At 36.0% G+C, this 15,742-nt stretch overlaps 1 protein-coding gene across 3 annotated transcripts in view; it reads left to right on the top strand.

Moving 5' to 3' along the window:
• The window catches only part of LOC104891339 (sesquiterpene synthase 2), a 51,690-nt gene that overhangs the window by 21,559 nt on the left and 14,389 nt on the right, over positions 1–15,742 (top strand). For all 3 annotated transcript variants that reach the window (XM_010677020.3, XM_048642854.2, XM_048642853.2), the window contains exons 4-5: positions 3,797–4,015; positions 4,115–4,253. In XM_010677020.3, the coding sequence (XP_010675322.2) occupies positions 3,797–4,015; positions 4,115–4,253 (358 nt within the window). The remainder of the gene's footprint in view (positions 1–3,796; positions 4,016–4,114; positions 4,254–15,742) is intronic.

A 15,742-nucleotide genomic window follows, 5' to 3' on the forward strand; every position in this document is an offset into this window, starting at 1 on the left:
CTAAAACTAATAACCTAGAACGTCAATACATACAAAAACATTTACAAAAATTTACTTACAAATCATTATTCTCAAGAACCATTCACAATTAATGGTGGATCATGATAAAAGATAAAGGTGTATTTGTAGTGAAATCAAAACTTAGAAGTTAGACAAGGAAAAAAATTATTTACATTTTTATAGTGTTTCCTATATATAATAAAACTTTTACATGTATTTGGACCTATCTTTTTCTATTATATAATAGCGATTAATTATCAAGGTAAAATATGTTTATGTAAAATATCATTCAAGAATTAAAGTACAACATATCTCTATTATATAAGGGAAGGGGGAGCTATGGTGTCCCTGAATGAAGAGACTATGTTACCCCCTTCCCATTCTAAATTACAAATTCCTTACAAATCAAAGGGGGTTTCAAACAAAAATACCAAAAATATAATTATAACAATCACTCACAAGTCAACTAAAATGCATAATTTACGTTATGCAAATCACTAAAATGAGGAAACTTTACAAAAACTTAAAAATTAACTTACAAACTACAACCTATTAAAAAATTGACTTGAAATCAAAGTGTCCACTTTCTTTACAATTTATGAAGTACTATACTTAATTAAAAAAATCAACTAAAAAATTATGATATTAGAAATCATAAATAAATTCAATAAAATTTCTATTTTGTTTTAACTTTTAAAAGTAAAAAAAAAAAAACAAAAAGAATGGTGAGAGACTTAAGTGACAGAAACTAAACCAATCAAATTTTGCAACTAAAAACAATTATACTTCGTATGCCTAATGTTTAAATTTTGACTCTTATGCCGAAGAAAATCGAGTTTCTGTTTCGAAAAAAAATTCAAGCACGCACCGCGTGTAAAAAATTCTAGTATTAACATAGTTCAATAAGTCCTGTATTAGTTAGTTGATTACACTATAACGTTTAATGGCTTTAAAGTTATACTAAATAAAATTCGCTTACACAATAATATAAGCTCACATAAGTCGGTATAATAAAATTAAAGTACCATAAGTTCATTAGGGTTTATTACGAAGAATAACTTACACGGTATACTACCTTCGTTTTTTAAAGATCTTCCTTGTTATTTTATTACACATACCAATGAAAATTAATTTGTGTGGGGTGTGGGTGGGTAAAGTAGGAGAGAGAAAGGGGTTAATATAAATAAACAAATAAAAAGAGGTTAAAGTAGGAGATAGATAGGGAGTAAAATTGAACTAATTATGTAATGGTGGACCATATGATAGGGACATGAGAGGAAAAAAAGGGAAAAAAATTCCAAATAAGGAATAAAGTAAAAGAGGGAAGATCTTTTGGAAACGCACTTAAACGGAAAGAGGGAAGATCATTAGGAAACGGAGGTAGTACATTATTACATTATCACATACGATATACTTTATTACATTATTACATCTCAAAAGCTCTTCACTAACTCTATGTAGCATCTTTTTTTTTCTTTTGACAATCAATGAAGTATCGGAATTGAAACAGAGGAAATAATTTTTTTATCTACTTCTAGTTGGAAATCTGACAACTTACACTTCTTTAAACTAGCATTTTTTACACGCTATGCATGCATGTCATATTAACGTTGTTTTTACAATTAGTTATTCATCAGTGCTCAATAAAATTGATTTGAATAAACATTTATAATTATTTTTTATATGTTTTTGTTAAATTAATGTTTTATTGGTTTTTTTAGTTATTTGTTTACCCTTATTCAAATATAGTATCGAGATAAGGACATATAAAGCAGAAGAAAACTTGTGCTCAAAATATTACTAGTATAATTATTAATATGAAATTCAAGTTTTTAATTTTTATTCTATTGTGTCAATCAAATTATATTGTTAATTGAATTTTTAATCAAAGGCTTTCACATATATGCAACAAGAGAAAATCATTTTTTTTCGTTAAATATTTAATTAAAATTTCAAATTCAATTTCATTGCTAACTTGTTTGATATATATGGCAAGTACGATGAAGAAAATATTATTTAATATATATGGCATTATAAATTCATTAAGGATATACTCCCTCCATTTTTTTTTTATCATTCTCACTATCTTGTGCGCATCTTCCAATGCATGTTTTAAAACTTAAATATCTTTCATTATATATTAGTAAAAATTATAACGATTGAATATTAATAAAGTACTAATTGAGACGAATCAAACAAGACCACACATGACTATGTTTTTTCTTATAAATTGAGAACATTTGAGAAGATTCTCTTTATGCATGAATAGTGTCAAGATTCCAAGTGAGAAAGATTAAAAAAAACAGAGGGAGTATAAGACTTTTTGCAAAGAGACACCATCTTCCTCCCCCCTCCGCTTATATAATAAAGATAAATTATTCTATTTTTTGTAGTTGGTTGAATTATAATAAAGGTAAATAAGTTCAAATTATTACAAGAATTGAATTGCTTATGAAGGTATTTTTTTAAGTAAAATTAATATTACTTGTAAGTGGGGGAAATTTGAGAATATCACTATTTACTTTTGTTTCTTAGATTATGTGAAAAAGTGAGTGGCACAATTAAAAAAATAAGTATAATATGTTGATATTGTAAATTTTCTTATATTTGACCCCAAAAGTTGGCTCAAACCAAAATGTCCTATAGAATTTATTTATAATATAAATAATATTCACTCCGTCTCATATTATAGTTTCCATATTTCATCTTGGGTATTTCAAAATGTTGTTGTCATTTTTCTTGTTTCTATTTTTTAACATCATTTGTACTCTCTCCCTCTCCACCTTTTCACATGGATTTTTGATACCCTCATTTATTGTTCCTTCGATCTCATTAATTGGGTTTAAGAAAAAAAAAACATTTTTTAATTTCTCTCTACTCTTTTCAAATGTTCATTCATTTAATATTTTATTTATCTTTATTTTTTTTATGGTAATAGTAATTTCAAAGAACACAACAACTCATAATACAAGTACATAATAATCATGATCTTGATTCTCGTGCTTAAAGTGAATAATTCGTCTTACATGGACCCGGTTCACACTAAAAATAGTGTGGACCAGGTCCAGACACGTGACCGGTTAAGAAGTACTCACTTTTACTAACCAAAAATAGATACACTATATCAAAAATAGATACACTATATGATTCATAGGTACACTATATCAAAAATAGATACACTATATCATAACTACGTACACTATATCATACAGAGGTACACTATATCATACTGGGTATACTATATTCTATAGGAACACTATATCATAACTAGGTACACTATATCCTATAGGAAAATATTTACTTAAACGCATTACAGAAACATACACTATATCAAAAATAGATACACTATATCAAAAATAGATATATTATATTATAAATAGGTACACTATATCAAAAATAGATATACTATATTATACATAGGTACACTATATCATTTTAACATATACTATATCATTTTAACATACACTATCATAAACTCACGTGATATGGATCGGGTGCACACTAATTAGTGTGCACGGTTCATATTAGTTTTTGGGTTATGCTATATGCAGCCCTTAGGGTTGCATATAAGACATAAATACACTACTTAAAATAGAAATAAGTTGTGAATTTATGAAAAAATTTTGCATCAACCAATGTAATAAATGACCAATTAATGTAACTTATTTCCATTTTTGACTTCTTATATATGCAGCCCTTAGTTTTTTTATAAAGTGAAATGGAAATTATTATTCAGACAGAGGGGATAGCTCATTAATTAGTAGGATTATTTGTTGTGTATAACTTTATTAAGCAGGTGGTCGAGACGCTTGGATTTCAAAGGAAAATTCTCGTTTGCGAGGGACAGAGTTGCGGAGCCCTACATTTGGTCGTTGGGAATATATTATGAACCTAAATATTCATTTGCTCGAATGATAGTCAACAAAGTCTTCAAGTTGATTACTGTAGTAGATGACATGTATGATGCATATGGTACAATCGATGAGCTGGAAGCTTTTACTGAAGCAATTCTCAGGTTTGTGGAACATAACAACACTAAATTAATGAATGCATCATCTATTTTTCTATCAAATGATTAATTGGAAGAATTAAGCATCACCTGGTTGAATTTTAGGTGGGACGAAAGTTGTATGAATGAGCTCCCAGATTACATGAAGTTGCTTTACCAGATCATACTTGACACATTTCAAGAGTTTCAACAAGATTTGGCTAATGAAGGAAGGTCATATGCTGTTTTCTACCTCCAAAACGAAGTAAGTCAAACTTTTTTTTTTAAGATATAACATTTTTTTTTAAAGGAGAACCTCAAAGGGAACTAATTTATTAAATCAAGAGAAGCAATGCTAACAATATTGTCAGGTATATCTTCCACCCAGCTATGACCAAAATTCAAATATTGTAAATGAGTTAGAACATGAGCTACTTTGTTACCCGAACGCTTAAGAAAAGACCAAACTACAATACCATTTTACTACTCAAAGATAAAATGACATCATGAAACTCGCTAGAACCTATAGCTCGAGCTTGGAACGCGTGTATCACCTGCAAACAATCGCTCTCCACCACGACCTTCCTCCAACCCCACCGTACAACATACTTCACCCCTTTTTGGACCGCTATGGCTTCGGCCACCTTTGTCTCCCACTTTCCCCTCACCTATACTGCAGCACATCCCACCACACGACCATTGTTGTCTCTACGAACCAGCCCCAACCCTGAGCCACACTCTCCCAACATACCTGCATCCACATTAAGCTTCGTCCAGCCTGCCTCGGGAGGCGTCCATCACAATTGGTGAGGAGCCTGCACTCCCGCAATGGAGCTCGAGGTCTTGGACACTGCTTCTTGACACTCCTTGAATGTCTTCAATGCATAAGACCATATCGAAGATGGGCTGTCAAACTCGCCCTCCATAGAAGCTCTACACCTAGTACTCGCCGTCTCTTCCCCTCTACCGCACACGCTACACCTCACATCAATACTCCTCACTCGCTGATGCAAACCTAGTCGAGTCGGGAGAGCATCTAAGCATACCCTCCACGCAAACAGTTTTACTCTAGGTAATATAGGAGCTCCCGAAATGACCTTTCACACATCCTTTACCGACGACGAGCTCTCCTCTCTAAGCTGCCACGCTTCATACGCAAATTGAAGATAGTATCGACCATCTTTTTGAAGGTCCCAACACAAACTATCCTCCGGGAGTCGGTGGCTTAAAGGAATGCTCAACACACGATCGGCCTCAAAAGGAAGAAATATTTGTATCACAAGGTTTTCATTCCACGACCTTGAGATTGGTCAATCAAAGCTCCCACTTCCAAATTAACATTAGACTCACCTCTAGGAGATAACACTTTGTGTGTTTGAGTCCCCAGGATCCAAGCATCATCCCACTCTCGAATTGTCTTACCATCTCCTACGCGCCATCACAATCCTCTCCTCAACACCCATTTAGCTTCCCAAATCCCTCTCCAAGTGTAGCTCGAGTTAGAACCTAACCCAATCTCCATAAAAGTGGAATTTGAAAAGTAACAAGCCTAAATAATTTGCTCAACCAAGCTACCGGTGCTCATAACCAACCTCTAAGCCCGCTTCCCCAGAAGATCCCAATTAAACAGCTTCATATCATGAAAACCCAACCCGCCTTCCATCTTACACCTACACAGTTTTTTCAAGCCACCCAATGAATTTTCCGCTCTCCCCCCTTTTGACCCACCAAAACTTGGAAATAATGGATCTTATCTCATCACAAAAAGATGATGTAACCTTAAATACACTCATAGCGTATGTAGGGAAAGATCGGGCCACTGCCTTTATCATGACCTCCCTACCAGCTTTAGAAAGCACCATCCCCTTCCACCCTAAAACTTTTTCCATATTTTCTCCTTAACTCCCCTAATAATAACCTTCTTAGAACGCCCCATAATAGTAGGAAGACCCAAGTACCTGTCATGAATATCCACGTCATGCACCCCAAGCTGCCCCGCAATAACTCTCCTACTCTCCTCCGAGACTCCTTTACTGAATGAAATGTTAGTCTTCTCAAAATTAACTTTTTGCCCTGAAGATAACTCGTTGGTACTAAGATCCTGCTGAATTGCCTCCGAATCCTGCATAGAAGCTCTAGAGAAAATAATACATTCATCGGCAAACAAGAGACGGTTTAGAGATGGAGCTATACACTAGTAGAATAAATGCTATTTGCTGCGCTGATATTGCTGCGGTTTTACCTAAACGCAGCAATATAACACGCAAAAGGAAAAAAAAATTTGAAAATGACAATATTGCTGCGGTTTCCCGCCAAAAACCGCAACAATATTATTCAACGGACAAATTTTGAAAAACATGTGGGCCCATAACAACAAATATTGCTGCGGTTTCCACGTGGAAACCGCAACAATATTTGCTCGCAAGCAAAAAAAAAAAAAAAGGAGGCGGGTTTTGTTATGTTAGGGTTTCACTTTTCCTCTACCCAATATCACACCTCTCTTACCCAGCATCTTCTCTCTCTCCTCTTACGCCTCTCCATCTTCTCTCTTCCTCTCTCTCCTCTCGCTTCCTCTCTCTTCCTCTCTCTTTTTTCTCCTCGTTTTCGCCCAGCAGTATCACGCCTCTCGTTTTCCTTCTCTCTCTCCTCTCGTTTTCGATCACATTTTGCCGGAAAAACCGACGTCCAAAAACCCTCCATAAGTTACGATTTCTCCGTCGTTCGTCTGGAGTCTATCGCCGGCGTCGTTAGTCTGCACCAGATCGTTCGTCGTCGTTCGTATCTCCACCGCCAGCGTTCGTCTCCACCACCGGCCCGTCGTTCGAATCATTCCTCTCGTGATTTCTCCGTCGTTCAAGATCTACTGATTTTTTCGATTTCTTCTTTAATTTTTAATTTTTTTTGTTAATTCTCTGTATTTTCGTTCAAGATCTAATTTTGTATTCTAGTTCAAGATCTTTGTATATGTATTTTTTTCCTTTTAGTTTTTAAATTTTTCCTTATTAATATGCTGTTTTCATTTTTTATATATTTTGTACCTAGGGTTTGTAAAATTATTATTTTTGTTAAATATATGACAGTTTAGATTAATTAATTTTGTGTTGTTATTGTACTATAATAGTCTTCTTAGATTTAAAAATGTTTATAGTATAACTACCAAAAATTTAACTTTGAGTAATGAAAAAAAAAATTTTTTTTTTTACCTGCCTGGTATATTGCTGCGGTTTTGAGAAAAAACCCGCAACAATATACCTGTATTTTAATATTAAAAAAAACCTGTTGTACAAAAAAAATTAATATATTGCTGCGGTTTGGCCTAAAAAACCGCAGCAATATTGGTATATATTGCTGCGGTTTAAAACCGCAGCAATATAATTAATACCTATTGCTGCGCCCTTAATTGTTGCGCGCCCCAAACCACAGCAATAGGGCACTTTTTAACCGCAGCAAGTAGCATTTATTCTACTAGTGATAGGCGCCACTCTTACCCCCTTCAAAACATTTCGTTCCTCCGCTCTTCTCAACGAATTAGAAAACACCTGAGCACACAGAATAAACAGATAAGGTGAAAGAGGATCACCTTGCCTTATCCCTCTATATGGAGAGAAATCTTATGACGGTTTACCATTCATCAACACAAAAAACGTCACTCAATCATATCATAGGTTTTGGACATATCAAGCTTCATCGCCATACACCCCTCTACAGTCTTGAGATTTTACATATGATGAAATAGCTCAAAAGCCATCAAAATGTTATCGGTAATCAAGCGCCCCGGAGTGAAAGCACTCTGATTAACAGACGCAATCTTGTCTAGGAAAATCGTCAAGCGATTAGCCAACACTCTAGAAAGAAGCTTATAGATCACATTGCATAAAGAAATCGGTCGAAAGTCGGATATATGATCAGCATTACCCTTTTTAGGAATCAGAGTAATGAAAGTTCGATGAAAAGACCGAGGAATGGCGTCCCCATTAAGAATACTCAGAACCGTCTGTGTGATAGAGGGCCCTACTATATGTCAGTAGGACTGAAAAAACATAGGGCACATACCATCAGGGTCTGGGGCCTTAATAGGGTGCATCTGACTCACAGCTACTCGAACTTCTTCTTCTCTATATGCTTGCTGCAACACATTGTTCATATCATCAGTCACACGAGCCTCAAAATCCTACGAAGCTTCATCAATCATAGAAGGATGGTAAGTAGCAAAAATATGATGGAAGTAGTCCATTGCCACACGAGCCACCACCTTATCCCCCACATTTTCCACCCCATCATCATCCTTAATCCTGCTAATCGAAATTTTCCTCTTTCGACCTATCCCCCTCAGCAAGCCATAACACCCTAGACCTCTGCTTCCAATACACTTCCTCTATACCCACCAGCTCGGCAATCTCCCTAATTAATCTCCTCCTCCGATCCAACTGTGACTCCGTCAACCTTCCCCAATTCAACTTCTTCAGAGCTTTCCTCTTGTTCTTCTCCTCAGCAAAAATCTTCCCACAGTTCCCATTACTCCACTCCCGCAAATCCCCCGCACACATCTCCCTCTTAGCCTCCATCGAACCCCCCCTAATCCAAGCATTCTCTATAACACCTTCGCACTCAACATCAGTAGCCCATAGCTACTCAAACTGATACATATAGGTTTAGACAACAAGAGCATTCGAATTAAGAAAGAACAAAGATAGGAACAATGTATCAAACCGGTTCGATTAACTCGAACAACCACCACTTTCCACAAGCTAAAGTACCACCAATCAAGACCAAACTATAACAATGAGCTTCTAGTTTGAGTCCACTTTGAGTTTCAATCACCAAATCAACGTTTAGATGATCAAAATAGCAAAGGTTTGATAAATGGTCAAAACTGACCCAAAGATACACTATGCACACAGCTTAGTATATTTGTCATAAAAGTTTCAATTTCAACTGGAATGGTCTAATTCCAAAAGGATTACAAAGTTAACATATATATCTACAACATGTCCAAACATCAGCTCATTTGGACGCCATTTGCTATGCCAACTAGGACAATAAACTAAGAGAAACAAATATTACAACTGTTACAGCACACCTCCTACAAAATAGCTAAGCTACCCTATTGGATGTTGAAAATCAGAAAAACAACCAATGGAATATTAAAATACATTTCTTAAACTAAATATCCTCAAAAGTTCAAGGCATTTGCAGTAGAAGAAATGATTGCCCAAAAGCTTCAAAGGGAAGGCTGCTGGGACGCCTAGGAACTGGCAGCTTGCTTTCCTTGCCATGAAGTTCTCTCTTCTCATTTGATGAAGCTTCTTTGCCCATGTGAACTTCACATGGTTCTTCTAATCATCCATGAGCTCATCATCAAGCTTGAGGTGGCTTGGAAATTCAGAAAATACACCTCCCTAAGTCTTAACAAAATCGGATTACAAGGAGATTAAGCTAGATTAGCTCTAAACATGATTAGCTTAACTAATGCACCTAATTAGGCTAGTTAATCACCTATTAAACTTGATTATCAATACTTAATGATGATTAAGGTATCATTAGTACTAATTAATCTTGCTTAAAAGGAGATTAGCAAAAGATTAACCTAATTAAGATGCTTAAGAAGAGTTTTAGGAAAACCGAGCTAGTTAAGCTTATGAATTGTACTTCCTTCACATCTTCTCCTTGTGATCATGTTGAATAAGAAGACCTTGGTTAAGCTAGATGCTCCTGCATCATTCTCCTCAGGTTCGAAAAGGTCTTCTTGTAACTCAATTCATCTGCAATATGGAGCTAAATCACCAACATTGAATGTGCATGAGATGTTTCCCATTTCATCTGGCAATTCTATCTTGTATGCATTGTTGTTGATCTTTTCTAGCACTTTGAAAGGATCCATCACTTCGTGGCATTAGCTTGTTCTTCCTCCTTGTAGGAAATCTTTCCTTCCTTAGATGTAACCACACTAGATCACCTGGCTTGTAAAAACTTCTTTCCTTGCTTGTTTGCTCGAACTTGTATGCTTCATTCACCTTCTCATTCTGGTTCGAATTTGTTGATGAAGTTGCTTCATTTCTTTTGCTTTCACTTCAGCTTCCTTGCTACATTGTCATCAATAGGAAATGGAAGTAAATCAATAGGACTTAAAGGATTAATCCCATAATTTACCTCCAATGGTGAGTGTTTAGTAGCATAAGTTGGTGATCTATTGTAAGCAAACTCAGCATGAGCTAGCTTTAGATCCCAATCCTCTTTGAGACTTGTTCACAATGTGTCCTTAGCAGCATAGTTAAGTCCTGTTGGTCACCTCAGTCTGGCCATCAGTTTGAGGATGAGCAGTAGTACTAAACAGCAACTTAGTACCTAAAAGCTTCCACAATGTCTTCCAAAAATAGCTAAGAAACTTTACATCTTTATCAGAAACAATAGACTTGTACTCCATGAAGTCTAATTATTTCTTTAAAGAACAAATCAGCAACATGAATAGCATCATCAGTTTTATTACAAGGAATGAAATGAGCCATTTTAGAGAATCTATCTACCACCACCATGATTGCATCTTTTTGCCTTTGAGTTCTAGGTAGAGCAACAATGAAATCCATGCTCACATCTTCCCATGGTTGAACTGGAACAGGAAGAGGCGTGTAAAGTCCTTGATGAAAAGAACTTTTAGCCTTCTGACATATAGAACATCGAGCTAGAACTAAATGAACATCTCCTGCAAGTTTCGGCCAATAGAAGTGTTCCTGCAATACATCAACAGTTTTGTTAATGCCAAAGTGTCCTGCTAGTCCTCCTCCATGAACCTCCTTGATTAGCAAATCCCTTAATGAGCATTTAGGGATACAAAGCTTGTTGTTTCGAAAAAGAAAGCCATCTTGCAATGAATAAGCTCCATGAGATCCTTCTTTGCATGCTTCTAACAATAAAGAGAAATCTGGATCCATAATATAGCTCTTTAAGATGACTAAAGCCAAGTACACGAGCCTCCATAAGAGAAAGCATAGAATGCCTCCTTGATAAAGCATCTGCAACAATGTTAGAAACTCCAGTTTTATATTTTGAAACAAAATCAAAGGACTGAAGGAATTCCACCCATTTTGCATGTCTTGGACTGAGCTTATGTTGTCCATTTATGTACTTCAAGCTTGATGGTCTGAATGAAGCACAAACTGAGCTGGTATGAGATAATGAGTCCAATGAGTCAAGGCACGAACAATAGCATATAACTCCTTATCATAAGTGCTGTAGTTGAGCGTAGATTGATTGAGCTTTCTCACTGAAATAAGCTATGGGACGCCCTCCTTGTTGCAAAACAGCTCCAATGCCCACGCCACTTGCATCACACTCCACTTCAAACACTTTCTTGAAATCAGGTAAGGCTAGAACAGGAGCCTTACTAAGCATATTTCTTCAATTGTCAAATGCTTCTTGTGCTGCAGGAGTCCAAATAAAGGACCCTTTCTTGATACATCAGTCAATGGCGCCAATATGGTGCTAAAGTTCTTGATAAATCTCCTGTAAAAAGAAGCTAAACCATGGAAACTTCGAACCTCAGTGATAGATTTAGGAACTGGCCATGACTTGATTGCTTCCACCTTAGATTCATCCATAGAAATGCCATTAGATGACACTATGAATCCAAGAAATGTCACCTTGAAGTAAAGAACTCACACTTCTCCATCTTTGCATAAGCTTCTTTTCCCTTAGTTTAAGGAAAACCTTCTTGAGATGCACTAGATGTTCCTGTTCACTTTGACTATACACAAGAATATCATCAAAATAAACAACAACAAAGATACCAATGAAGGGCCTGAGTACCTCGTGCATAAGTCTCATGAAAGTACTAGGAGCATTTGTCAAACCAAATGGCATCACACGCCACTCATACAAACCACTCTTAGTTTTAAAAGCTGTTTTCCATTCATCACCCTCTTTGATTCTAATCTGATGATAACCACTTCTCAAATCAATCTTCGAAAATATAGTGGAACCATGTAATCATCAAGCAAATCATCAAGTCTAGGTATTGGATACCTATACTTACTGTTATGTTGTTAATAGCCGCAATACACACATCCTCATAGAACCATCCTTCTTGGAACCAAAATAGACAGGCACACACATGGACTAAGACTTTCTTGCACAAATCCTTTAGCTAACAATCACTAACTTGTTTTTGCAACTCCTTAGCTTCTTCAGGATTACATCTATAAGCTGGTTTATTAGGTAAAGGTGCGTCAATTTGGTGTTCAATTCCTCTACTAGGGGGTAAACCATATGGAAGATCATTAGGAAAAACATCACCAAACTCCATCACTAAAGGCTTAACCTTTTCGTGCACTTCATTAAGGTTTCATCATTTTCATCCAATAACAACAACAAATACATAACCTTCCCCTTTTCTACAGCTTTATCAATTGAGGTTTAGAAAGGATTAAGGTTTTTTTGTTTTGTGTTTTAGGTGGTGTGTTTTTGGTTTAGAAATTTCGGCCATGGCTACTAGGACTAAGCACAATTTTCTTCTTATATGCATGAAAGTGTAAGTATTAGTCCTACCATTATGCAAGTTTCTTTATCAGATTGCCAAGGTCTACCTAAAGTACATGACATGCATCCATAGGTAATACATCACATAAAACTTCATCCTTATAAGAATCACCAAAAGAAAAGCTAATTAAAGCTTGTTTTGTTACCTCCACACAATTGCCATCATTAAGCCAATGAAGCTTATAAGGTTTTGGATGTTGGAAAGTAGATGATTGAGCTTGTCCACCATAGAAGATGAGGCGACATTGGTGCAGCTCCCTCCATCAATGATCATCGAGCATATCTTCCCTCCAATCAAGCATTTGTTTGAAAGATTTGATCCCTTTGTGATGGAATCAATTCAGCTTCTTTGATGAAGAACTTTCTTAAAACAAGGCTTAAATGTTCCTTGAGTCACTTCTCCAACCAACTCTTCTTCATTTTCGGCCTCCTCTTCAACTCCTCTTCTTGTCTCCTTCATGTTCAAGTGATTCTTCAATGTTTTTAATGTCAAGTAGAGTCATTACTCTTTTGTTTGGCATTGAGCTTGATAATGACCATAACCATGACACTTAAAGCACTTCACATCAGATTTCTTTGAGGATTCTTCAACCACTTTCTTCCCTTTATCTAACACCTTCGAACTATCCCCTTTTGGAGTGTAAGGAGATGTATATGGTTGCTTCACATTCGAACCTCCATTAGTGTAGGAAAGTTCCTCTCACAAATGTTTTTTTCTTCTTCTCCTTTAGATGTTTCTCCACTTTTAAGGCAAGCTTGAAGAGTTCATCTAAGGTAGAATAAGGTTGCAATTCCACCTTCCTTCGAATGTCTTTGTCCAATCCTCCTAAGAAACGAGACATGGTTTGTTCCTCCATCTCTTGAACATCTAGTTTCATCATCAATTTCTCAAACTCATGAATGTAATATTCAACTCCTTTATGATCTTGAGACAAATCAGCTAATTGGTTATATAAATCAAGAGTATAAGTGGAAGGTAAAAACTTCTCTTTCATCTTCTTCTTAAGTTTTATCCAACTCTTGATTTTAGGCTTATGCTTTCTTGTTCTAGCTAATACAACATTCTCCCACCAAAGGGATGCATACCCCTTTAGCTTAGCTACAACAACCTCGAAAGCTTTAGCATCATCATACTCCTCAAGTTCAAAAATTTGATCACATCTTGAAACCCACTCCAAATAGACATTTGGATTAAGGTTTCCATCAAACTCAGGAATTTTTGACTTAATGTCCCTAAAATCATCAACTTTTCGTGGCCTTCTCCTAGTCCTAGAAGTCTCAGAGACAACCTCCTCACTACTATCATAAGCCACACCTTCATCCTCCATATTTTCTCTCCTCATTTGTCCTCTTAACCCCACATCTCTCAGAACTGTCATCATGTTAGCCATTTGTTCTGATAAGGTAGCTATTTGATTTTCTACTCCAACCAACCTTGCTTCATTCATGTTCATACCTCTCCTAAACTGATTTTCTTCACCTCCACTCATGATTAATACAACCACAATGAATTTAGGCTAGAAAGAAAGAAAAGAACTGTGTTTGGGCATAGAATAGGTTCGGTTTTGGGGGGGGGTTTGTGTTTGGGTTTAAGGAGTGTTTTTAGGATGTTTATGGGATGAATTGAATGCTCTTAATCAACCTTAAGCTCTGATACCAAATGATACATATAGGTTTAGACAACAAGAGCATTCGAATTAAGAAAGAACAAAGATAGGAACAATGTATCAAACCGGTTCGATTAACTCGAACAACCACCACTTTCCACAAGCCAAAGTACCACCAATCAAGACCAAACTATAACAATGAGCTTCTAGTTTGAGTCCACTTTGAGTTTCAATCACCAAATCAACGTTTAGATGATCAAAATAGTAAAGGTTTGATAAATGGTCAAAACTGACCCAAAGATACACTATGCACACAGCTTAGTATATTTGTCATAAAAGTTTCAATTTCAACTAGAATGGTCTAATTTCAAAAGGATTACGAAGTTAACATATATATCTACAACATGTCCAAAACTCAGCTCATTTGCTATGCCAACTAGGACAATAAACTAAGAGAAATAAATATTACAACTGTTACATCACACCTCCTACAAAATATCTAAGCTACCCTATTGGAAGTTAAAAATCAGAAAAACAACCAATGGAATATTAAAATACATTTCTTAAACTAAATATCCTCAAAAGTTCAAGGCATTTGATGAAGCTTCTTTGCCCATGTGAACTTCACATGGTTCTTCTAATCATCCATGAGCTCATCATCAAGCTTGAGGTGGCTTGGAAATTCAAAAAATACACCTCCCTAAGTCTTAACAAAATCGGATTACAAGGAGATTAAGCTAGATTAGCTCTAAACAAGATTAGCTTAACTAATGCACCTAATTAGGCTAGTTAATCACCTACTAAACTTGATTATCAATACTTAATGATGATTAAGGTATCATTAGTACTAATTAATCTTGCTTAAAAGGAGATTAGCAAAAGATTAACCTAATTAAGATGCTTAAGAAGAGTTTTAGGAAAAACCGAGCTAGTTAAGCTTATGAATTGTACTTCCTTCACCATCTTCTCCTTGTGATCATGTTGAATAAGAAGACCTTGGTTAAAGCTAGATGCTCCTGCATCACAAACCTGAACGGCTTCGGACCCAATTGAACATCGATAGCACGTTTCCACAGAAAAAGCTTAATAGGAGCGTGATCTGACCATTCTCTATCTAGATGCCACAAATGACCATCCGAGAATAAATCCAACCATGTACTAGAAACCAGAGCCCGATCTAATCGACACTGAATATTATTATAAAGCTCTCTCCCATTATCATAAGTATACTCATAACGACTAAACGACACATCATGCAACCCACTCACATCCACATCCCTCCTAAAGTTTGTCATTTGCCAATTAACTCTCTCATTGACACCCTTTTTCTCATGTAAAAAGAAAATCTCGTCAAAATCCCCAATGCACAACCATGGAAGAAAAGAATGAGTAGCAAGAGACTCCAACTGGGACCATGAAAGATGTTTGTTGTGAACCTCAGGCCATCCATAAAACCTCGTACATCTCCACTCCTCATCTCCTAAACCTTCACTGATCTTCACATCAATATGGTGGATAAACATAGAGTTGAGATCAAGCACTATAACCCTCCTCCACAGCAATGCAAGACCACCTGACCGACCCACCGAATCAACAGTTAGGGAATGAAAATTAC

The sequence above is a fragment of the Beta vulgaris genome, chromosome 4 (genome assembly GCF_026745355.1).
Source record: "Beta vulgaris subsp. vulgaris cultivar EL10 chromosome 4, EL10.2, whole genome shotgun sequence".
In the NCBI taxonomy this organism is placed as follows: Eukaryota; Viridiplantae; Streptophyta; class Magnoliopsida; order Caryophyllales; family Amaranthaceae; genus Beta; species Beta vulgaris.